At 41.3% G+C, this 26,067-nt stretch overlaps 1 protein-coding gene across 2 annotated transcripts in view; it reads left to right on the top strand.

The window, feature by feature from the left end:
* NLRP3 (NLR family pyrin domain containing 3) overlaps positions 1-26,067 on the top strand; it is a gene marked incomplete at its 5' end in the record, with an annotated part of 58,163 nt that overhangs the window by 10,900 nt on the left and 21,196 nt on the right. The window contains 2 exons of one of the 2 annotated variants that reach the window (XM_080676673.1): positions 5,076-5,246; positions 6,791-6,961. In XM_080676673.1, coding sequence (XP_080532799.1) covers positions 5,076-5,246; positions 6,791-6,961 — 342 coding nt within the window. The remainder of the gene's footprint in view (positions 1-5,075; positions 5,247-6,790; positions 6,962-26,067) is intronic. The other variant, XM_080676672.1, reaches the window with a different exon arrangement.

Below are 26,067 nucleotides of genomic sequence, written 5' to 3'. Positions count from 1 at the left end.
TAATGTCAGGGTCCTATTATTGATGACCATGTTATTTACAGGGTCATCTTATTCTTCAGAAAGCTGACAGTGTTCTATCTTGCAAGGCTATTTTGTGAGGTGCAGCTGGGATTCAAGGTTAGTCGACTAGGAGGGAGCATGCTCAAAAATTTCTACTCTCTAACATTCCCCACTGGTTTTATGTACATGAGTCAAATGATTGACTCTTTTGGGTCATTGTTGGCGAGGGAGTTATATTGAACCATGAAGACTATAAGCTTGATAGAATTAATTCTCTGCTGAATAAAGTCAGTGGGCCTGTTTATAAGATAAGGGCCCAGAATGAGGGCCAGGACTAATCTATAGAGGGTCCGAAGAGTCCTGGACTCTCTATTTTGCCTGGGCTGTTTTAAGCCAGGTGTGATGAAGCCACGTCGGAATCCCGTTGACCTTGACTGCTGTGGAGGTGGTCCTTTCAAGGTAGGATTCAGTCCTTGTGTGGAAAATTTCTTTACGCAAACAGAGTCACCAGGGTAGAAGGATGGACCGGATCAGAAGTTGGTATAGGCAGAGTACCTTGGACATGCTTCTGGACTGCTTTCTGGGTAGACTGTAAAGCCTGTAAGAACTTGAGTAAAGATTGGTTATGGATTTCAGCTTTTCTAGATTGGGTTTCCATGTAAGCTGGTGAGGTGGGTAGGTCAGGGTTTGTAAGAGTCACTAGGATCTGTAGAGGCCCCACTGGTTTTAGGGCAGCCTCCCGGGCTGCTTCATCTGTAGCCTCATTCCCTCTTGCTTATAGGGAGTCCCCTTGTATCACATAGGTAGAGATGGAAAGACTTAATTATATCTGGTAGTGCTAGTTGGCCCATCGTCCTTGCTCTGCTCATATCTGTCTAACTGCCTAATATATTACCTCAAGGATCCTGGCTCTGAATTCTTTTAGGGAAAATGGATGTCAGTGGGCTCTTCTAGCTACTTCCTGCCGAGGTGGGTCAGAGGTTTCTCTCAGAGCCAAGAGATCCTTGCTATCTGTCAGAGGGACAATGAGGCCTGGGCACAGAAGGAGGTGGGCTTGTGACCTGGCAGAGACAAACTGTAACAAATGGTCTGGTGGAAGGGAAAGAAAACCTTTCAGTTTTAATAACTTCTATTGAAATGGATTTTTTTCTCCTCAAAATTACCCCCATGTTTATAAAAAGAGACAAATCAAGACTAATTTATCTATTGTATTTAATTTGGCCTGATTGTTTGCATAAACATAACAAGAATGGTAACTGACTACCTTTGCCAGAATTTCATGATTGAATCTTAATGTGCTCGGTAGGGCCAGGAAGTCAAGCCATCCAGCTGCCGTCAGGCCTGCCTGTAGTATCTGCTGAGTTAGGTGAAGTCCTGACCTGTAGTGGCTCTACCAGGGCCCATGCCCTAGGCTTCAAGGCCCATCTCAGCCCTCCTACTCGTCGCGGATCAGAGTGCGTGGGGGTCCCGCAGGGATGCAGAGGCGCCCTTTGCTCCCCTTCTACTCTGACCAACCACCAGTGATGGTAGGGTATGGGCCTGATGCTCCAGCACCAGCTATTTTCAGGGCTATCAAGCAGGGTACCAGACTTTCTCCAAGGCACTCTTATTGGCTTCAAGTCTTCAGAGTTCAGGCAGGGCTCTTTAAAACATGATACTCCAGTCAAAGTTTCTGGTTAATAAAATGACTACTGGAAACCGGTCTTATTGGATTTATGCAAAGAAATGTATTGCCATGATTTATTTATTAAGTATTGCCAGATTTTGGAGGAATTGTATAAGGAGAAAAATACACTGACCTGCTTTAAGATAGAATTTTTCTTGCCAGTCCTTTTTATGGACTTTCCAAAGTAATATTTTCTGAACAAACAGTAACTGTAAGATTTCTTTTATCAGTCCCTCCCTAAGTACTTTGGCATAACTATTTACTCTCTGTTTAGGGAGGCAGAATGTAAATTATTTACTCTTCCTGGCTTACTGGCCTGTATTATTTGATTTCCTTTCAACATTTCTCTTCTCCTTCTTATTACATACACAACCTTTATAAATTTTACACTTCCAAATTAGCCTTCAAACCTTCTTTCTATGTCCTTTAAAAATGCATAACCATGCCTCAGACCTTCTACTCAGCATTCCTTATTCTTAGAAACCTCAATCCTTTAATGAATCCTAAAAAGTAAACAGCCAGAATTTCTTAGATTAACATTTATGACTTATAGACCTTCTGTGATAAAACTAAGAGTAGGTAAAAATATTTCTTTTTGAGAGACAGAGATTTTTAAAATTTAAACTAGTTATAACATTAAAGATATTACATCTTAAAGTTCCTTTGCTGAATATTCCACCACCGCCCAAGAAGTACCCAGTAACCCAGCCCTGCCAGGGTTGGACAATGAGATTTTCTTTATGTGTATTGGAAGGGTTAAAAAGAATAAAATGGGGCAGAGGAAGATCCACTGTGTTTTGTAGAAAGCCTGAGTCTAGCATAATTCAGATAAGCAGGAAACCAAGGATGCCAGCAGAGTGGGTTGTAGCCAGCAAAATCAACAAAAACCTATCTCCCCCTGCTCTCCCCGCCGACACCCCCCTTTTCTGCATTAACCATTTACTCTGTCCTTAGCAGGGGAAATAAGGCAAGCGGTCTGAGATCCCGTATAACCAGGCTTTTTACACTTAAGGAACAGCTGCTCTCCTTCCCAGATTTTCCTTCCTTACTCCAAGGCCCCAGAAGATCTCAACCTTCACCACTTCTGATATCTCCAACTATCCCCTGTCCCCCAGCCTAGGGCTTCTCTATCTCAGCAGGCTGAGAGTGAATTCCACCGCCTCTATCCTTTCTCACACCTACTCTGGAGCAGTTTTCGGCTCTCTTCCTCTCCCAGAGAGAGATCCACTGTAAATCTATTGGGAAGGGCAGGCAGGTCGTAGTTCTTGGGACCACGTGATTCTCTGTTTGCTAGCAGGGCTGAAAAAGGCAGCCTACAAAGCAGTTAATTATGACTAATCTTAACCCCACAAGCCTTTGTTTAAACTTCTCTGGATTGGCAACCTTCAAATTAACCCTAGAATTCCAAAATTTTAAACTAACACAGCAAAATTATAAATCAAGGAAAAGCAATTAAAAGTTATCTACTGTCTTCCCTCTAAAGCAGGGTTTGCACTGTCTTTCACACAGACTCTCACACTTACATTTATACACCAGACAGTCTGAGTTTTTTACTACTTCTGGGGAGGTTTTTGGCAGTCCCAGAGCCACTTGGGATTGTCAGTCAAGATATCTATCCAAATTTGGATATAAGGAATTTGGTCCAGGTGGCCAGGATTGTCGAAAACGGCATGTTGGATGTTATATGCCAGCCCTAGATCGGTGGACCCCTCCAGGGGCCACTCACTGGGATAAAGGAAAGTTGGCCATTCCCACTCACAAAATTTTTGTAAATCAAAAGTGTTAATGGAGGCTCCGTAGTCATCCACTCGCCGCTTGAATTCCTGAAAATTTTTCAAAAAACATTGCAGGGGAGTACAGACAGAACATGAAGCAGACTGGCCCATTCTAATGATAGAGACAATTAGACCACAATAACACAGAATAACAAAGACAATGACAACCAACTGAGGATCGCCAGGCACCGTCATGCACTGGGATCTGGTTTCGGAAGTAGTGCTGCGTCCAGCCTTCCAGATACCCTAGATGGGTGCCCACAGAACCAGAAATAACTTTCTTACTGGTAAGAACCAGATCCAGGCGGCTCCAATCAGAGTCAATCAGGAAGTTTAGCAGGCGGGGTCTCCAACCTCTACCAGTCCCAGGGCTGAGGGATGTCTTTCAGAGATCTCCCCCTGGGTCGGAGAATCCGGAGACCCTGGTGGGCTCCAGTCACAGGACCAGTCAAAGGCTGGTTATCTTGCTGGGGCCTCCAAATGTTGTGAAGTGAATGCGAGTGAACGACCACTGGAGTCCAGACCAAATTAAAATTTAGGGAGCCTTTATTAGCCGACTGGCGACTGCTCTGCCTTTCTCCACGCAGGAAGTCCAGAGAGCAGCCCCGACCCTTTGTGCAGGACCACTTTTAAGCACATTTACCACATCTTGTTTTTGCAGAGCAAGCAATTTAAGACAAAACAGTTTTTCTTAAGTAATGTCAGGGTCATATTATTGATGGCCATGTTATTTACAGGGTCATCTTATTCTTCAGAAAGCTGACAGTGTTCTATCTTGCAAGGCTATTTTGTGAGGTGCAGCTGGGATTCAAGGCTAAGTCGACTAGGAGGAAGCATGCTCAAAAATTTCTACTCTCTAACAGGAGACAGAAAGGAAGGGTGGTCCAAAAACCTCTAGGATATCTGAACTATTGGCCTGGAAAGGAAATAAGTTATTGCTCTTTTTCCTATGACAGAGACAAATCGTTGTTTTTAGTAATGGTGAATGAGAGTGTGTGTGTTTGTGTGTGTGTAAAACAAATCAAGAATCAGAGCTGCTTGCTTCTCCAGTATGGATGGGGGTCTGAGATTAAATCACTGAGCAGAATAGCAGGAATGGGGCTGGCAAAGTGAAGTAGATGGGTACAACCCTAGAGAGCCCATTATCTGAGGGAGTTTCAACTGTTAGGAGCATGTAGTAAAGAAGTGGAACCCACAGCTTCACTACACTTTTTATTTGCAGAACAGGAACATGCCATTTATATATTGGAGAACTGACCATTATTTACAAAGGGAGTTCACTGCCTGCTGCTCAGCAGTTGTGGTCTCAGGCTGAGAGAGCTAATTTCCCTATATGTCTTGGGCTGTATTCAGGAGTTCTGATAGCTTTTAAAAAACCTCATTATGCGGGTGAGGGCATGTGCTGGGGGGTAGGGGAAGCCGGGGGAAGGTCAAAGGGGAAAAAAAGGAGACATATGTACTATATTTGTAATACTTTTAACAATAAAATAAAATAAAAAAACTTCATTATGATTTTTCCTTTGTAACATGAGAACACAAGTGTCCCTGTTTAGGCTAAAAACATGTGCAGACCAGAAGGCAAGATGAGAGGCAGCTGTGTTCTGACACTTTCTGCTTCTGTGCTTGGCATCCAGGTTGAGGCAGTGTTGCCTTTCTCATCAGTGCTGTTTCCACATCTCCTCGGTCCTGAGCAACACCTGTATGCTGGTGGAACTGGATCTGAGCCACAACGCTCTGGAAGACTGTGGAGTCAAACGTGTGTGTGTGGGACTGAGGCATGCATTCTGCAATCTGAAGAAGCTGTGGTGAGTGTGAACTCATTTCCTCCGTGAAGCATGAGCAGTGGCTCAAGGAGCTCCCACAGGCTGGAGTGTTAGTGTGAGGATGGCATTGGCTGCTCAGATGTTCCCTGTGTTACCTCCAGGTGTTGGGCAGTAATTCCATCAGTTAGTGTTTGCTGTAGAAAAGCCACATGCTAAGCACTGGAGGGGGGACTCAGTCAAAGTATTATGTTGTCTTTAAGGTGTTCACTGCCTAGCTGAAGAAATACAACCAGTGCAATGCAGTGCTCTAGAAGAGTCTTGGGACTTCATGACAGGCCCTTGGTCTCAACACTGAATAGGAAAAATGGTGCTAAAGCATTGCACACACTTAATATTCTGTGCAGCCCTTTACCAAATGCTTCTGAGACACTTGAATTTTGAAGAAGAGAAGAAAGCACTTCAAAATGGTAGAGTTGATGTACACCTATCAGGATGATTATTATAAAACAACACAAAACAGAAAACATCAAGTATTGGTAAGATGTGGAGAAAGTGGAAAGCTCATACTTTGCTGGTGGGAATGTTAAATGGTGCAGCTGCTGTGGAAAACAGTGTGTCAGTTCCTAAAAACATTAAACAGAATTGCCATATGAGTTGAATTACCGAAGAGTTGAAATGAGGCACTCAAACATATCCACAGCAGTGTCATTCACAATAGCCCCAAGGGGGAAACAACCCAAGTGTCCACCGATGGAGAGATTTAGAAAATGTGGCATATTCACAAATACAGCCATAAAAGGAATTCTGACACATGCTGCAATACCGGTAAACCTTGGACATTATACTAAGTAAAATAAGCCAGACACAAAGGCCAAATTCTATATGATCCTCTTATGTAAATGAGGTTCCTAGAATGGTCAAAGTCATAGAGACAGAAAGTAGAAGGGTGGTTGCCACGGATTGGGGAGGAGAATTGGAAATTATTGTTTAATGGAGACAGAGTTTTAGTTTGGGATGATGAGAAAGTTCTGGAGATGGAGGGTGGTGATGTTTGCACAACAATGTGAATATACTTAATGCCACTGATTTGTACACTTACAAATGGTTACAGCCCTGGCCAGTTTGATTAGAGCATCAGCCCATGGACCAACGGGTCTCAGGTTCCATTCCCGGTCAAGGGCACAAAACTCGGTTGCAGGCTCAATCCCCAGGCCTGGTCAGGATGCATGTGGGAGACAACCATTCTGTGTGTCTCTCTCACATCAATGTCTCTCTTTCTCTCTGTCTCTCTCCCCCCACCCTCCCCTCCACTCTCTCTAAAAAATGGTTACAATGGTAAATTGGATATTGTGTATATTCAACACAATAACCAATATAGGGAGCTAGGAAAATGTAGTATCGGCATAGATTTAGAAGGTGTTTACTTGCTATTACACAAACAAAAAAGGAAATAAAAAGTTAATATAGAGCTTGGATGCACTCTTCCATGTGTGGACTGAGCTATAGGCAGTGACAGGACAAGTGCTTCCTTGATTCATAGCAGAGTGGGTGGGAGGTATGTTGACTTTTTGACATTTCTGTGGAAGGTTGGTCAACTGTGGTCTCACATTGGCATGTTGTGTGGATCTTGCATCCGTCCTGAGCACCAACCAGTCCCTGACCAGACTCTACTTGGGAGAAAATGCTCTGGGAGACTCGGGAGTTGGAATTTTATGTGAAAAAGCAAAGCATCCACAATGTAAGCTGCAGAAGCTAGGGTAAGTATTTACGGTGCCTCAGCAGAAAAGCAACTTCTTTTCAAGGATGCATTATTGGAAATATGTGAAGGTTATGCAGATGGAGTGATGGTGAAGAACAAAGGAGACAATTTCTGGAGGGGTTTGAAGATACTACCTACTGCTAGTAAGGTATTTATGACTATAGAGTTGGTGACTCTCAGAGTAAAAACAAACAAACCCAGAGAGATTGTGCCTCTCAATTCATCATTTGCTTCTAAGACATTCAGTTTTTTATTGGATGCAGGCACTAGGGTAGCTGGATTCAGGACTGTGCAATTTGCAATTTTCACTTGAGGGTTTTCAATCAAGGTGACCTGATATTGTAACATGCAATTGTTAGTAAGCCAATGGGACCCCTTGGTATTTAATAAAGGTCCTATTTGATGAGAGGCATACAGAGTAATTTCTTGTCCTAAGGATAATTTAAAAGCTAACTCTAAGAGCAGGGCAAGCTGCTGCGACCACCCTGAGACACTGGCCCAGGCCTGTGCTACTGTATCCAGTTCTTTTGAGAAGTAGCCAATTGGTCTCTTGGTAGGTCCCAAGGCCTGTGTTAAAGCCCCTAATGTAACCCCCTGCCATCATTTTAATTAGAAGGGGTTTTCAAAGTCTGGCAAATTCAAAGCAGGAGTTTGAGTCAAAACCTTCTTTAGGCCTTTGATGGCCCTTTGTTGATCTTTTCCACATTGTAAACTAGGTGTTTCCTGCCGATTGCTTTCTTTTAGGGTCTCATATAGGTGTCAGGCTTTTTCTCCATATGTTTAGATCCAGAATCTACTGTATTCCGTTAGCCCTAGAAAAGCCCGTAGCTGTCTTTGGGTAGTTGGCTCTGGAATACCTAGGATAGCCTGAATTCTTTCTGAAGACAGCATTCCTTTTCCAGGAGTTAGCATAAGGCCTAGATACTCTACTCTTTGTTGAAGGATTTGAACCTTATTTTTAGAGACCTTAAAGCCTCTTTTGGCCAGGAAATTTAGAATTTGATTTATATGTTTGCACCCCAATTCTTCAGTAGGAGAACAGATTAGTAGGTCATACACATATGAGATCACCTGTCCACACCCCTCAAATGATAGATCTCTTAAATCCTCTGACAAGGTTTGTCCAAATAATGTGGGCTATTTCTGAACCATTGGAAGAGAACTGTCCATGTAAGCTGTTGTTTATGTCCCTGGGCATCTGTCCATTCAAAGGCAAACAAGAATTGGCAATTTGTGTCTAATGGGACACAAAAGAAAGTATCTTTCAAGTCTAATGCTAAGAATCATTGAGTTTGAGAAGGAAAATTTCCCCCAAATTGTATATGGATTTGGTATTATGGGGTGTATAGGAATTACAGCCTCAATAGTTCATAAATCTTGGACCAACCTGTATATTCCTTCTTTTTCCCTAATAGGTAGGATAGGGGTGTTGCAAGGAATCAGCAGTCTGTGACCAAGGAATATTGTAATAACCTTTTGTGGGCCCTTCCCTTCTTCTGGATTTATAGGATATTGCCATTTATTTGGAAATATGCTAGGATCCATCAGTCTGATCATGGCCAGCTTGGCCCTCTAGGCTCAGCCTGGAGTTCTCATGGCCTAGACCTGGAGGTTAAGCTCCTGGTTTATGTCTCTATCTATTTCAGCTCTCCTCTTTTTACAAGTAAGGTCATAATTGGAATAGGATTTGAAGTATCTGTTGAAAAAAATCACTAAGGTTTTCACTTTATTTAAAATATCTTTCCCTAACAATAGAGTGGGACATTCTGTCAAAATTAGGAATTGGTGCACAAAAGTAGTTGCTCCCCACCCTGGCTTGTGTGGCTCAGTTGTTTAGGCATTGTCTGGTGCACCGAAAGATTGCTGATTCAATTTCTGGTCAGGTCACGCGCCCAGGTTGTGAACTCAATCCCCAGTAGGGGGCGTGCTAGAGGCAGCCGATGGATGTTTCTCTCCCTTTCCCTTCCTCTCTCTCTCTCTCAAAAAAAAAAAAAAAATTAATGCAAATATTTCTTTAAAAGCGAGGGCTTAAAAATAAAAGGTAGGAGAACCAAGATGGCGGCATAGGTAATCACCTGTACTTGCTGCCTCTTACAACCACATCAAAACTACAACTAAAAGACAAAGCAAATATCATCCAGAACCACAGGAAAGCTGGCCGAGTGGAAGTTCTACAACTAGAAGGAAAGAAAAAAGTGCATTGGTAGGAGGTGCGGAAGTGTGGAGGTACGGAGGCATGTGCAAAACAGGCTGGCAACTGGGTGCACTGTTGTTTTTTTCAATCAGGAGGGAGATACAAGCTCCCAATTGCTCTGAACTCCAGTTCTTTTTTTTTTTTTTTTTTTCAAATTTTTATTAAGGTATTATATGTGTACATATCTTACGATTGCCCCCCACCCCCACCCCACTCCCATACATGCCCTCACCCCCCAATGTTTTGCATCCGTTGGTTACTCTTATATACATGCATATAAGTCCTTCAGTTGATCTCTTATTTCCCCCACCTCTCCCTAACCTTACCCCTGTAATTTGACAGTCTGTTTGATGCTTTACTGCCTCTGTAACTATCTTTTTGTTCATCAGTTTATAATGTTTTTCATTATCCCCAAATGAGTGGGATCATGTGGTATTTTTCTTTCATTGACTGGCTTATTTCACTTAGCATAATGTTCTCTAATTCCATCCAAGTGCCTACAAATGGTAGTAATTCCTTCTTTTTTACGGCAGCATAGTATTCCATTGTGTAGATGTACCATAGTTTTCTGATCCAGTCATCTGCTGATGGGCACCTAGGCTGTTTCCAAATCTTAGCTATTGTAAATTGTGCTGCTATGAACATAGGGGTGCATATATCCTTTCTGATTGGTGTTTCTGGTTTCTTAGGATATATTCCTAGGAGTGGGATTACTGGGTCAAATGGGAGTTCCATTTTCAGTTTTTTGAGGAAACTCCATACTGTTCTCCACAGTGGCTGCACCAGTCTGCATTCCCACCAGCAGTGCACGAGGGTTCCTTTTTCTCCGCATCCTCGCCAACACTTGTCGTTCGTTGATTTGTTGATGATAGCCATTCTGACAGGTGTGAGATGGTATCGCATTGTTGTTTTGATTTGCATCTCTCGGATAATTAGTGACTTTGAGCATGTTTTCATGTGTCTCTTGGCCTTCCTTCTGTCTTCTTTCGAAAAGCTTCTATTTAGGTCCGTTGCCCATTTTTTTATTGGATCATTTATCTTCCTTTTATTAAGTTGTATAAGCTGCCTGTAGATGTTGGAAATTAAACCTTTATCAGTGATACCATTTGCATATATGTTCTCCCATACAGTGGGGTTTCTTGTTGTTTTGTTGATGGTTTCTTTTGCTGTGCAAAAGCTTTTTATTTTGATGTAGTCCCATTTGTTTATTTTCTGTTTGGCTTCCATTGCCCTAGGGGCAGTATCACTGAAAAAGTTCTTTTGGCATATGTCTGAGATTTTGCTGCCTGTGGATTCCTCTAGTATTTTTATGGTTTCCCGTCTTATATTTAAGTCCTGTACCCATTTTGAGTTTATTTTTGTGTATGGTGTAAGTTGGTGATCTAGTTTCATTTTTTTGCATGTATCTGTCCAATTTTCCCAACACCATTTATTAAAGAGACTGTCTTGACTCCATTGTATGCTCATGCCTCCTTTGTCAAATATTAAATGCGCATATTGGTTTGGGACGATATCTGGATTCTCTATTCTGTTCCATTGATCTATATGTCTGTTCTTGTGCCAGTACCAGGCTGTTTTGAGGACAGTGGCTTTGTAATACAGCTTGAAATCTGGTATTGAGATCCCTCCTACTTTATTCTTCTTTCTCAGGATTGCTGTGGCTATTCGGGGTCTTTTTTTATTCCAGATGAATTTTTGGAGAGTTCTTTCTAGGTCTGTGAAATACGCCGTTGGTATTTTAATGGGGAGTGCATTGAATCTATAGATTGCTTTGGGTAGTATGGACATTTTAATGATGTTGATTCTACCAATCCATGAACATGGTATGTTCTTCCATCTGTTTACATCTTCCTCTACCTCTTTTTTCAGTGTCCTGTAGTTTTCCGCATATAGGTCTTTTACCTCCTTGGTTAGGTTTATTCCTAAGTATCTTAATTTTTTTGGTGCGATGGAAAATGGGATTGCTTTTTTAGTCTCTCTTTCTGTAAGTTCATTGTTGGTGTATAGAAATGCCATAGATTTCTTGGTGTTAATTTTGTATCCTGCTACATTGCCGAATTCATTTATTAAGTCTGTTAGTTTTTTGATGGAGTCTTTCGGGTTTTTTATGTACAATATCATGTCATCTGCAAATAAGGACAGCTTTACTTCTTCTTTTCCAATTTGGATGCCTTTTATTTCTTCTTCTTGTCTAATTGCAGTGGCTAATACTTCCAGTACTATGTCAAACAGGAGTGGTGAGAGTGGGCATCCCTGTCTTGTTCCTGTTCTTAGGGGAAATGGTTTTAGTTTTTGCCCATTGAGTATGATGTTAGCTGTGGGTTTATCATATATAGCTTTTATGATGTTGAGGTATGATCCTTCTATTCCCACCTTGTTGAGAGTTTTTATCAAGAAAGGGTGTTGGATTTTGTCAAATGCTTTTTCTGCATCAATTGATATGACTATGTGATTTTTATCTCTCAATTTGTTTATGTGATGTATCACATTTATTGATTTGCGGATATTGAACCATCCTTGCATTCCTGGGATAAACCCTACTTGGTCATGGTGTATTATCTTTCTGATGTACTGCTGGATCCTATTTGCTAGAATTTTGTTGAGGATTTTGGCATCTACATTCATGAGGGATATTGGCCTGTAATTCTCTTTCATTGTGTTGTCTTTATCTGGTTTTGGTATTAGGGTGATGCTGGCTTCATAGAAGGAGCTTGGAAGTGTTCCTTCCTCTTGAATTTTTTGGAATAGTCTGAGGAGGATAGGTTTTAGTTCTTCCTTGAATGTTTGGTAGAACTCTCCTGTGAAGCCGTCTGGCCCCGGGCTTTTGTTTGCCGGAAGCTCTTTGATAACTGCTTCAATTTCTTCCATAGTTACTGGCATGTTGAGCTGTTTAGATTCTTCCTGATTGAGTTTTGGAAGGTTATATTTTTCTAGGAATATGTCCATTTCCTCCAGGTTGTCCAGTTTGTTGGAATAGAGTTGTTCGTAGTATTTTTTAACAATCCTTTGTATTTCGGCGGGATCTGTTGTTATTTCACCTCTTTCATTTCTGATCTTGTTTATTTGGGTCCTCTCCCTTTGCTTCTTGGTGAGCCTGGCTAGAGGTTCATCAATCTTGTTTATCCTTTCAAAGAACCAGCTCTTGGTTTTGTTGATCTTTTGTATTGTTTCTTTGGTCTCTATGTCGTTTATCTGTGCTCTGATCTTTATTATTTCCTTCCTTCTGCTTACACTGGGCTTTTCTTGTTGCTCTTTTTCTAACTCTTTGAGTTGTTGGGTTAGGTAATTTATTACCCTTGTTTCTTGTTTTTTGCAGTAGGCTTGTAGAGCTATGAACTTCCCTCTCAAGACTGCTTTCGCTGTGTCCCATAGATTTTGGATTGTAGTGTTTTCATTGTCATTTGTTGTCATGATGTTTTTTATTTCTTCTTTGATCTCTCTGGTAACCCAGTCATGGTTTAATAGCATGCTGTTTAGTCTCCATGTGTTTGATTTCTTTGGGTTGTTTTTATTGTAGTTGATTTCCAGTTTTATGCCACTGTGGTCTGAGAAGATGCTTGATATGATTTCTATCTTCTTGAATTTGAAGAGACTTTGCCTATGTCCCAACATATGGTCTATCTTTGAAAATGACCCATGTGCGCTTGAGAAGAATGTATATTCTGTGGCTTTGGGGTGAAATGTTCTGAAGATGTCAATTAATTCCATCTGGTCTAGTGAGTCATTTAGGATTGATGTTTCTTTGCTGATGTTTTGTTTAGAGGATTTGTCCAATGGTGATAGTGGGGTATTAAAGTCTCCTACTATGATTGTATTGCTGTCAATGTCTCCCTTGATATCCTCCAGGAGTTTTTTTATGTATTTGGGTGCTCCTGTATTGGGTGCATATATGTTTACCAGAGTTATTTCTTCTTGTTGGATTGCTCCCTTTAGTATTATGAAATGGCCTTCCTTATCTCTTGTTATGTCCTTCAGTTTGAGATCTAATTTGTCAGAAATAAGTATTGCTACCCCAGCTTTTTTTTCAGTTCCATTTGCCTGGAAAACCTTTTTCCATCCCTTCACCCTCAGTCTGTGTGCGTCTTTTTTTCTGAGGTGGGTTTCTTGTAGACAGCAGATATATGGGTCGTGTTTTCTTATCCAATCTGTTACCCTATGTCTTTTGATTGGGGCATTTAATCCATTTACATTTAAAGTTATTATTGATAGGTACTTATTTGTCGCCATTCCTATTCTTTACCCCTGTGTTCCTTCTTCGCTTCCTATTTCTTTTTTTTACAGCAGACCCTTTAGCATTTCTTGCATTGCTGGTTTGGTGGTAATAAATTCCCTTAGTCCTTTTTTGTCTGTGAAGCTCCTGATTTCACCTTCAATTTTGATTGACAGCCTTGCTGGGTACAGTATTCTTGGATTCAGCCCCTTCCTTTGCATGACTTTGTATATTTCATTCCATTCCCTTCTGGCCTGATGAGTTTCTGTTGAGAAATCAGTTGCTAGTCTGATGGGGGTTCCTTTGTATGTAACTTTCTGTCTCTCTCTTGCTGCTTTTAAGATTCTTACTTTGTCGTTGGTGTTTGCCAATTTAATTATAATGTGCCTTGGCGTCGGTCTTTTGGGGTTCATTTTGCTTGGGACTCTGTGAGCTTCTTGGATTTGTGTGGGTTTTTTCTTCCCTATATCTGGGAAATTTTCTGTCATTATTTCTTCAAAGAGGTTTTCTATTCCTTGCTCAGCTTCCTTTCCTTCTGGAACCCCTATTATGCGGATGTTGTTTTGTTTCGTGTTGTCCCAAAGTTCCCTTAGACTCTCCTCCTGCCTTTTAATTTTTTTTTCTAGAAGTTGCTTTTCTTGGGTATTTTTTTCCATCTTGTCTTCTAGCTCACTGATGCGGTCTTCTGCTTCTTCTAGTCTACTCTTGATGCTTTCTATTGAGTTCTTTACAGCAGCGATGTCATTTTTCATTTCTTCTTGGTTCTTCTTCATTTCCTCTTGGTTCTTGCTCATATTGTCGAATTTGTCTTCCATTCTTTTCAGCCACCTTATGACCATTTCTCTGAATTCTTTTTCTGGAAGGTTGCTTGCCTCCATTTCGTTTACTTCCTTTTCTGGTGATGCCTGCTTTTCTTTCATATGCGGGCTGCTTCTTTGTCTCCCCATGGTCTCTCTTCTCTGGGTGTCTGGTTATGTAGTTCTCTCTCTCCTGGGTTGATTTAAAGGCACAAAATACAGCACTACCAGGTACAACTCACAAGGCACTGAACAGGAATGTATTCACGATATTAATAACCTCCAATAAAGGTGACCACCAGAGAAAGGCAAATTAGGTGATAGGAGAGAAAGAAGAAGAGGAAAAAAGAAAGAAAGAAAGAAAAAAAGAAAAAAGGAGTGTGAAAATGAAATTGGGAAAAGGGAAAGTAAAGAGAAAAAAAAAAGTAAGAGAGACAAGAAATTGACTAAGAGAGAAAGGGGAACAGACTATATATATTGGGGATAAAACTCCAATAGAACAATCACTAATCCCAGCAAATGCCAGCAACAAGTGCCTGAGGATTAGTACAAACTACAACACCAACTAATATGGATTGAGGCAAGGGAAAGCTGAAGCACAAAACAAACAAAAAAATAAACAAAAGAAGAATAAGCAAAACAATCTCACAAAAAAAGCATAAAAATTGGATATAATCTACATTCAAGCAAACAACAACAAAAGGACAGAGATAAGGACAAGTTTATGGATAACTCAGACAGCGAAGGGAGAGGTGTATGTGGACTTGGAGCAGGGGATTGGAGATTAGATATGTAAGTAGGGTGAAATTTTAACAAGGGGTAAACAGAAAGAATAGGGAAAATCTAAAGCAGTAAAAGGGTAAGACAAACAGGACACTGAAAAGGGGGAGGTTAGGAAGAGAGTGATGGCCTAAAGGTAGAGTTGAGATAGAGTAAAACGATGCTAAAGGAAAGATAAAAAATAGAATGTAGAACCCTAATTCCAAAATAAAATGAAGAGAAAATAAAATGACACTTTAAAAAAAAAAAAAAAGATAAAATAGCAGTAGTAATAATACGGATTGAAAATAAAAATGTAATCATTAAAAAGGTAAAATCAAGTGATGAAAAAAGAAAAAAAAGTTTCTTGATTAAAAGATGCAAAAAATGAAAATTAAAAAAAAATAAAAAAATAAAAAAAATAAAAGGTAAAAATAAAATGTGGAGTAGTGAAGGTCATTCACTTCCTCTGTTTTTCTGTTTGGCACGCCTGTTTCTCAGTCCAGACAGTATTGCAGTTCCCTGCGATCCACTGCTCTTCGGTGTTGTAAGCCAGTCCTGATTTTAAGCAGGCGGTGTGTCTTAATTTCTCGTATTCCTTTATTTTTGATTACACAAGAGTCGATTTGTGATTCAGCCCCTGGGTGGCAGTGTTTCTGGATTGACTTCCGGGTCTATCTATGGCCTCTCTAGGCAGTGTTAGAGCCTTCTTTCCCTGTGGCACTCGCCACGGGCCTGTGGGAGTGGTCTGCCTCAGAGCTGACTCTCTGATGGTCACTCCCCGCTCCGATCCCCAGGTTCCAGAAAAACAACCTTCCCCTGCAGTCTCCCAGGGTGTCCCCAACTGGGTGATCCTATGTATTGGGCTTAGTAATCAGAAGCAAGGATTTGAAGAGGAAAAAGCCCAAGTGTGCGAACTCCGGGACTGCGCGTAAGCCCAGGCACCCAGGGAGCGCACGGGCTGCGCGTAAGTCTGGACTGCCTGAAATTCTTAGGGTGTCCCTGCACTTCAGATCAAAATGGGTTGCTTTTTAGAGTGCCCTTCTCTTAGCAGCTCTGAGGACCCCTTTCCACAGTCACAGATCACGCCAGCCCCTACAGCCACGGATTTTTCTAGGCACAGACTTCCCTGGTCCTCCAGCTCCCGCAAAACGCGCGTTCCTCTCTCCCGCCGGGACCAGAGACCTCACCTTATCTCAGGCGAAATCTGACCTTTCCGTGGTGGAGTGTAGAGCTTCTCTGAACCCGTGTGCTTGCGCCAGTTGGGGAGCGTTGTTCTGGGGCTCGCAGCTGTTCCTGGGGTGCCGCAGTTGTGGATTCTCAGGCTTCAGATAAGCTCCACTTTCCGGATCAAGATGGCGCAGACTCTGCGTCCAAGCCCACAGCTCCGGGAGGGGACCCAGCCGCAGTTTGTGCTGCCAGGTCAGGGGAACCCCGTTCAGCAGTCCCTCACCTCCTTCTGGAATTCAGCTGTCTCCCAACCAGCCAACAAACACTCCTTGCGCGACCCTCAGCTGTTCTTTCTTTCTGCTCCGGGACAAGGCTCGGAACACCTCTGTCTATTCCGCCGCCATTATTCCCTCCCTAAATTGTCTGAACTCCAGTTCTGGGTGAGACTCTGGGGACCCAGACTCATACGGGGAGAAACTGGACTGTCTGGCATTGGGCTGGAATGTGAGGGCAGCTCTCTCTCAGAGGTGCTCACAGCGATCATTGTTCCTGCATTGGAGCGCAGGACATGGAGAGGCGGAGACGTGGGGACCTCCCTGGTACAGGGCTGACTGGCAGCTGTTGCTGTTTGCTCTGCACTGGTGATTCCCTGAGACCCTGCCCCACCCAATTTACAACCCCACCCAAGCTGTGTGCAGTGGCTTTTGCATATGAATGGCCTTTCCTTTCCTAGCCTAACCTAACAAACTGCACCTGAGTCAGAGAGCTCCAAAGCTTCCAAAAGAAGGCCCAAGGCTCAGAAGCAGCAACCTACCTTGCTTCACAGCTGGGCCTCATCTGGGCACTTCCAAACCTCAAAAAAAAGAGGAGGAATCTGCATATCTCACTGTAGCTCCTGCTGGGTGGTCTCAGGCAGTGGCTGACTTTGCACCTCCTTGGAGATCCAAGAGCCAGTGTACCCAGTGATCAGTGTGAGACCATACCAGATTACAACTCTTCACATACATAAGCAACACACTTAAGGGGCAGATTCATGAGAACCAAAGCCTCAATGAAGCAAGTCCTGCCCCATAAGGGTGTCTCCAGCACAGCAGTTCTTCCATTGTAGACACAGTGGGTCCTCACAGCCAATTGGTCTGGAGGTCAATTCCTCCCAGTGATACCAACAGCAATCAAGGCTTAACTACAACAAGACTGTGCACCCAGCCCACAAAGAGGTGTACCAAGAGTGTCCACCTCAGGTGATTGGGGAGGCTGAGCCATTGGGCCCTATAGGACACCTAGCACACAAGGCCACTTTATCAACACAGGGAAGCAGCCAAAATGTGGAGACAAAGAAACATGTCACAAATGAAAGAAATGGAGGAAAGCAAACTATAGGATATAGAGTTCAAAACCACATTTATAAGGTTACTCAAGAATCTTCTAGAAACCTCCGAGGAACTTAGTGAGACCCTCAAGGATCTTAGTGAGAATGCCAAAAAAATGGGAAAGGACCAGTTAGAAATTAAGCATACACTGACTGAAATAAAGAATAATATACAGAAATTCAACAGTAGTCTGGGGGATCCCAAGAATCAAGTCAAGTATTTGAAATACGAAGAAGCAAAAAACACCCAACTGGAAAAGAAAAAAGAAAAAAGAAACCAAAAATGTAAAGATAGTGTAAGGAGCCTCTGGGACAACTTCAAGTGTACCAACATCCAAATTATGGGGGTGCCAGAAGAAGAGAGAGAGCAAGATATTGAAAATGTATTTGAAGAAATAATGACAGAAAACTTTCCCTACCTGGTGAAAGAAATAGACTTACAAGTCCAGGAAGCGCAGAGAACCCCAAACAAGAGGAATCCAAAGAGGACCACACCAAGACACATCATAATTAAAATGCCAGGGGCAAAAGACAAAGAGAGAATATAAAAGCAGCAAGAGAAAAACAGTTAGTTACCTACAACGGAGTACGAATACGACTGTCAGCTGATTTCTCAACAGGAACTATGCAGGCCAGAAGGGAGTGGCAATAAATATTCAAAGTGATGAATAGCAAGAACCTACAACCAAGATTACTCTACCCAGCAAAGCTATCATTTAGAATTGAAGGTCGGATAAAGAGCTTCACAGACAAGAAAAAGCTGAAGGAGTTCATCACCACCAAACCAGTATTATATGAAACTAGAGGCCCGGTGCATGAGATTCATGCACCGGGGTGGGAAGGAGGGTCCCTCAGCCCGGCCTGCACCCTCTCGCAGTCTGGGAGCCCATCAGTCAGACATCCTTAGCACTGCCATGGAGATGGGAGAGGCTCCTGCCACTGCTGCCGCACTGGCCAGCCATGAGCCCGGTTTCTGGCTGAGCAGTGCTCCCCCTGTAGGAGTGCACTGACCACCAGGGGGCAGCTTTGCATTGAGTGTCTGCCCCCTGGTGGTCAGTGCATGTCATAGCAACCAGTTGTTTTGCTGTTCAGTCGATTTGCATATTAGCCTTTTATTATATGGGATGCTGAAGGGTATTCTTTAAGAAAAGGAAGAAGAAGAAAAAGGTAAAGATAAAAATTATGAACAACAAAGTGACAACAAATACACATCTATCAACAAGTGAATCTAAAAACCAAGTGAATAAAAAATCTGATGAATAGAGTAAACTGATGAATATAATAGAATCAGGGGCATAGAAAGGGAATGGACTGACAATTCTCGGGGGGAAAAGAGTGTGGGGGGTGCAGGAAGAGATTTGGACAAAAATTGTACACTTATGGACGAGGACAGTGGCAGGGGGTAAGGACATGGGGTGGGGTGGGAACTGGGAGGAGGCGAGCTATGGGGGAAAAAAAGAGGAACATCTGTAATAATCTGAACAATAAAGATTTATTTAAAAAAATAAAATGTAGTTGCTCCCCATAGGCAATTTAAAGGTGGTCTAAAATATTTTGCTTGGGTTTTTCCATCTACCCCTTGTATAATGCTGCTGAAGGAAGAGAGAGCCCTATAGGAGGTCGGTACAGAGAAGGTGGCTCCATGTCCAAAAGGAAATTAATGTACCTTCCTGCCACTTTGAGGGTTACTGTTGGCTCTGTCCCTTCAATGATGATGTTCCTAGCAGGAACCAACTGGAGTACAGGGCCCCTTGATTTCAAAGCCATTGTGTGGGTAGGTTCTGGTCTAGGGACCCTCTGGGTCCTATTATAGTGCCTCTTCCAGTGGCTGAATTTGAGACAGAGGGGGCACATTTTTTGAGTAGGCAGCTTCCTAGGGCACTCCCCTTTCCATCTGGGCTGCCCGAATTTATGGCAATTGCCGGGAGGAGAACTTTTGGGTTTTCCCTTCTGTGGCATCATTAGCCTCTGTTCTTCTAGGGTGGAAAGAAGCTGGGCCCGACTGTTCTCTTTGTGTTTTTCATTTTCTAAAGCCCTCTCTTCATCCTCTTGATCACTGTTGTAAAATACCGAAGATGCTACTTTTAACATCCCTTCCGTGGGAGTAGCTGGCCCTATTTCTTTTTTTTTTTTTCAAATTTTTATTAAGGTATTATATGTGTACATATCTTATCATTGCCCCCGACCCCCACCCCACTCCCATATATGCCCTCACCCCCCAATGTTTTGCATCCGTTGGTTACTCTTATATACATGCATATAAGTCCTTCAGTTGATCTCTTATTTCCCCCACCTCTCCCTAACCTTACCACTGTAATTTGACAGTCTGTTTGATGCTTTACTGCCTCTGTAACTATCTTTTTGTTCATCAGTTTATAATGTTTTTCATTATCCCCAAATGAGTGGGATCATGTGGTATTTTTCTTTCATTGACTGGCTTATTTCACTTAGCATAATGTTCTCTAATTCCATCCAAGTGCCTACAAATGGTAGTAATTCCTTCTTTTTTACGGCAGCATAGTATTCCATTGTGTAGATGTACCATAGTTTTCTGATCCAGTCATCTGCTGACGGGCACCTAGGCTGTTTCCAAATCTTAGCTATTGTAAATTGTGCTGCTATGAACATAGGGGTGCATATATCCTTTCTGATTGGTGTTTCTGGTTTCTTAGGATATATTCCTAGGAGTGGGATTACTGGGTCAAATGGGAGTTCCATTTTCAGTTTTTTGAGGAAACTCCATACTGTTCTCCACAGTGGCTGCACCAGTCTGCATTCCCACCAGCAGTGCACGAGGGTTCCTTTTTCTCCGCATCCTCGCCAACACTTGTCGTTTGTTGATTTGTTGATGATAGCCATTCTGACAGGTGTGAGATGGTATCGCATTGTTGTTTTGATTTGCATCTCTCGGATAATTAGTGACTTTGAGCATGTTTTCATGTGTCTCTTGGCCTTCCTTCTGTCTTCTTTCGAAAAGATTCTATTTAGGTCCGTTGCCCATTTTTTTATTGGATCATTTATCTTCCTTTTATTAAGTTGTATAAGCTGCCTGTAGATGTTGGAAATTAAACCTTTATCAGTGATACCATTTGCAAATATGTTCTCCCATACAGTGGGGTTTCTTGTTGTTTTGTGGATGGTTTCTTTTGCTGTGCAAAAGCTTTTTATTTTGATGTAGTCCCATTTGTTTATTTTCTGTTTGGCTTCCATTACCCTAGGGGCAGTATCACTGAAAAAGTTCTTTTGGCATATGTCTGAGATTTTGCTGCCTGTGGATTCCTCTAGTATTTTTATGGTTTCCCGTCTTATATTTAAGTCCTGTACCCATTTTGAGTTTATTTTTGTGTATGGTGTAAGTTGGTGATCTAGTTTCATTTTTTTGCATGTATCTGTCCAATTTTCCCAACACCATTTATTAAAGAGACTGTCTTGACTCCATTGTATGCTCATGCCTCCTTTGTCAAATATTAAATGCGCATATTGGTTTGGGTCGATATCTGGATTCTCTATTCTGTTCCATTGATCTATATGTCTGTTCTTGTGCCAGTACCAGGCTGTTTTGAGGACAGTGGCTTTGTAATACAGCTTGAAATCTGGTATTGAGATCCCTCCTACTTTATTCTTCTTTCTCAGGATTGCTGTGGCTATTCGGGGTCTTTTTTTATTCCAGATGAATTTTTGGAGAGTTCTTTCTAGGTCTGTGAAATACGCCGTTGGTATTTTAATGGGGAGTGCATTGAATCTATAGATTGCTTTGGGTAGTATGGACATTTTAATGATGTTGATTCTACCAATCCATGAACATGGTATGTTCTTCCATCTGTTTACATCTTCCTCTATCTCTTTTTTCAGTGTCCTGTAGTTTTCCGCATATAGGTCTTTTACCTCCTTGGTTAGGTTTATTCCTAAGTATCTTAATTTTTTTGGTGCGATGGAAAATGGGATTGCTTTTTTAGTCTCTCTTTCTGTAAGTTCATTGTTGGTGTATAGAAATGCCATAGATTTCTTGGTGTTAATTTTGTATCCTGCTACATTGCCGAATTCATTTATTAAGTCTGTTAGTTTTTTGATGGAGTCTTTCGGGTTTTTTATGTACAATATCATGTCATCTGCAAATAAGGACAGCTTTACTTCTTCTTTTCCAATTTGGATGCCTTTTATTTCTTCTTCTTGTCTAATTGCAGTGGCTAATACTTCCAGTACTATGTCAAACAGGAGTGGTGAGAGTGGGCATCCCTGTCTTGTTCCTGTTCTTAGGGGAAATGGTTTTAGTTTTTGCCCATTGAGTATGATGTTAGCTGTGGGTTTATCATATATAGCTTTTATGATGTTGAGGTATGATCCTTCTATTCCCACCTTGTTGAGAGTTTTTATCAAGAAAGGGTGTTGGATTTTGTCAAATGCTTTTTCTGCATCAATTGATATGACTATGTGATTTTTATCTCTCAATTTGTTTATGTGATGTATCACATTTATTGATTTGCGGATATTGAACCATCCTTGCATTCCTGGGATAAATCCTACTTGGTCATGGTGTATGATCTTTCTGATGTACTGCTGGATCCTATTTGCTAGAATTTTATTGAGGATTTTGGCATCTACATTCATGAGGGATATTGGCCTGTAATTCTCCTTCATTGTGTTGTCTTTATCTGGTTTTGGTATTAGGGTGATGCTGGCTTCATAGAAGGAGCTGGGAAGTGTTCCTTCCTCTTGAATTTTTTGGAATAGTCTGAGGAGGATAGGTTTTAGTTCTTCCTTGAATGTTTGGTAGAACTCTCCTGTGAAGCCGTCTGGCCCCGGGCTTTTGTTTGCCGGAAGCTCTTTGATGACTGCTTCAATTTCTTCCATAGTTACTGGCATGTTGAGCTGTTTAGATTCTTCCTGATTGAGTTTTGGAAGGTTATATTTTTCTAGGAATATGTCCATTTCCTCCAGGTTGTCCAGTTTGTTGGAATAGAGTTGTTCGTAGTATTTTTTAACAATCCTTTGTATTTCGGCGGGATCTGTTGTTATTTCACCTCTTTCATTTCTGATCTTGTTTATTTGGGTCCTCTCCCTTTGCTTCTTGGTGAGCCTGGCTAGAGGTTCATCAATCTTGTTTATCCTTTCAAAGAACCAGCTCTTGGTTTTGTTGATCTTTTGTATTGTTTCTTTGGTCTCTATGTCGTTTATCTGTGCTCTGATCTTTATTATTTCCTTCCTTCTGCTTACACTGGGCTTTTCTTGTTGCTCTTTTTCTAACTCTTTGAGTTGTTGGGTTAGGTAATTTATTACCCCTGTTTCTTGTTTTTTGCAGTAGGCTTGTAGAGCTATGAACTTCCCTCTCAAGACTGCTTTCGCTGTGTCCCATAGATTTTGGATTGTAGTGTTTTCATTGTCATTTGTTGTCATGATGTTTTTTATTTCTTCTTTGATCTCTCTGGTAACCCAGTCATGGTTTAATAGCATGCTGTTTAGTCTCCATGTGTTTGATTTCTTTGGGTTGTTTTTATTGTAGTTGATTTCCAGTTTTATGCCACTGTGGTCTGAGAAGATGCTTGATATGATTTCTATCTTCTTGAATTTGAAGAGACTTTGCCTATGTCCCAACATATGGTCTATCTTTGAAAATGACCCATGTGCGCTTGAGAAGAATGTATATTCTGTGGCTTTGGGGTGAAATGTTCTGAAGATGTCAATTAATTCCATCTGGTCTAGTGAGTCATTTAGGATTGATGTTTCTTTGCTGATGTTTTGTTTAGAGGATTTGTCCAATGGTGATAGTGGGGTATTAAAGTCTCCTACTATGATTGTATTGCTGTCAATGTCTCCCTTAATATCCTCCAGGAGTTTTTTTATGTATTTGGGTGCTCCTGTATTGGGTGCATATATGTTTACCAGAGTTATTTCTTCTTGTTGGATTGCTCCTTTTAGTATTATGAAATGGCCTTCCTTATCTCTTGTTATGTCCTTCAGTTTGAGATCTAATTTGTCAGAAATAAGTATTGCTACCCCAGCTTTTTTTTCAGTTCCATTTGCCTGGAAAACCTTTTTCCATCCCTTCACCCTCAGTCTGTGTGCGTCTTTTTTTCTGAGGTGGGTTTCTTGTAGACAGCAGATATATGGGTCGTGTTTTCTTATCCAATCTGTTACCCTATGTCTTTTGATTGGGGCATTTAATCCATTTACATTTAAAGTTATTATTGATAGGTACTTATTTGTCGCCATTCCTATTCTTTACCCCTGTGTTCCTTCTTCGCTTCCTGTTTCTTTCTTTCTTTTTTTTTTTTTTTTACAGTAGACCCTTTAGCATTTCTTGCATTGCTGGTTTGGTGGTAATAAATTCCCTTAGTCCTTTTTTGTCTGTGAAGCTCCTGATTTCACCTTCAATTTTGATTGACAGCCTTGCTGGGTACAGTATTCTTGGATTCAGCCCCTTCCTTTGCATGACTTTGTATATTTCATTCCATTCCCTTCTGGCCTGATGAGTTTCTGTTGAGAAATCAGTTGCTAGTCTGATGGGGGTTCCTTTGTATGTAACTTTCTGTCTCTCTCTTGCTGCTTTTAAGATTCTTACTTTGTCGTTGGTGTTTGCCAATTTAATTATAATGTGCCTTGGCGTCGGTCTTTTGGGGTTCATTTTGCTTGGGACTCTGTGAGCTTCTTGGATTTGTGTGGGTTTTTTCTTCCCTATATCTGGGAAATTTTCTGTCATTATTTCTTCAAAGAGGTTTTCTATTCCTTGCTCAGCTTCCTTTCCTTCTGGAACCCCTATTATGCGGATGTTGTTTTGTTTCGTGTTGTCCCAAAGTTCCCTTAGACTCTCCTCCTGCCTTTTAATTTTTTTTTCTAGAAGTTGCTTTTCTTGGGTATTTTTTTCCATCTTGTCTTCTAGCTCACTGATGCGGTCTTCTGCTTCTTCTAGTCTACTCTTGATGCTTTCTATTGAGTTCTTTACAGCAGCGATGTCATTTTTCATTTCTTCTTGGTTCTTCTTCATTTCCTCTTGGTTCTTGCTCATATTGTCGAATTTGTCTTCCATTCTTTTCAGCCACCTTATGACCATTTCTCTGAATTCTTTTTCTGGAAGGTTGCTTGCCTCCATTTCGTTTACTTCCTTTTCTGGTGATGCCTGCTTTTCTTTCATATGCGGGCTGCTTCTTTGTCTCCCCATGGTCTCTCTTCTCTGGGTGTCTGGTTATGTAGTTCTCTCTCTCCTGGGTTGATTTAAAGGCACAAAATACAGCACTACCAGGTACAACTCACAAGGCACTGAACAGAAATGTATTCACGATATTAATAACCTCCAATAAAGGTGACCACCAGAGAAAGGCAAATTAGGTGATAGGAGAGAAAGAAGAGGAAAAAAGAAAGAAAGAAAGAAAAAAAGAAAAAAGGAGTGTGAAAATGAAATTGGGAAAAGGGAAAGTAAAGAGAAAAAAAAAAGTAAGAGAGACAAGAAAGTGACTAAGAGAGAAAGGGGAACAGACTATATATATTGGGGATAAAACTCCAATAGAACAATCACTAATCCCAGCAAATTCCAGCAACAAGTGCCTGGGGATTAATACAAACTACAACACCAACTAATATGGATTGAGGCAAGGGAAAGCTGAAGCACAAAACAAAGAAAAAAATAAACAAAAGAAGAATAAGCAAAACAATCTCACAAAAACAGCATAAAAATTGGATATAATCTACATTCAAGCAAACAACAACAAAAGGACAGAGAGAAGGACAAGTTTATGGATAGCTCAGACAGCGAAGGGAGAGGTGTATGTGGACTTGGAGCAGGGGATTAGAGATTAGATATGTAAGTAGGGTGAAATTTTAACAAGGGGTAAACAGAAAGAATAGGGAAAATCTAAAGCAGTAAAAGGGTAAGACAAACAGGACACTGAAAAGGGGGAGGTTAGGAAGAGAGTGATGGCCTAAAGGTAGAGTTGAGATAGAGTAAAACGATGCTAAAGGAAAGATAAAAAATAGAATGTAGAACCCTAATCCCAAAATAAAATGAAGAGAAAATAAAATGACACTTTAAAAAAAAAAAAGATAAAATAGCAGTAGTAATAATACGGATTGAAAATAAAAATGTAATCATTAAAAAGGTAAAATCAAGTGATGAAAAAAGAAAAAAAAGTTTCTTGATTAAAGGATGCAAAAAATGAAAATAAAAAAAAATAAAAAAATAAAAAAATAAAAGGTAAAAATAAAATGTGAAGTAGTGAAGGTCATTCACTTCCTCTGTTTTTCTGTTTGGCACGCCTGTTTCTCAGTCCAGACAGTATTGCAGTTCCCTGCGATCCACTGCTCTTCGGTGTTGTAAGCCAGTCCTGATTTTAAGCAGGCGGTGTGTCTTAATTTCTCGTATTCCTTTATTTTTGATTACGCAAGAGTCAATTTGTGATTCAGCCCCTGGGTGGCAGTGTTTCTGGATTGACTTCCGGGTCTATCTATGGCCTCTCTAGGCAGTGTTAGAGCCTTCTTTCCCTGTGGCACTGCCACCGGCCTGTGGGCGTGGTCTGCCTCAGAGCTGACTCTCTGATGGTCACTCCCCGCTCTGATCCCCAGGTTCCAGAAAAACAACTTTCCCCTGCAGTCTCCCAGGGTGTCCCCAACTGGG

The sequence above is a fragment of the Plecotus auritus genome (genome assembly GCF_963455305.1).
Source record: "Plecotus auritus genome assembly, chromosome: 6".
NCBI classification, from domain to species: domain Eukaryota; kingdom Metazoa; phylum Chordata; class Mammalia; order Chiroptera; family Vespertilionidae; genus Plecotus; species Plecotus auritus.
Note: the sequence above shows the minus strand (reverse complement) of the source record. Positions and strands in the feature narration are given on the sequence as shown.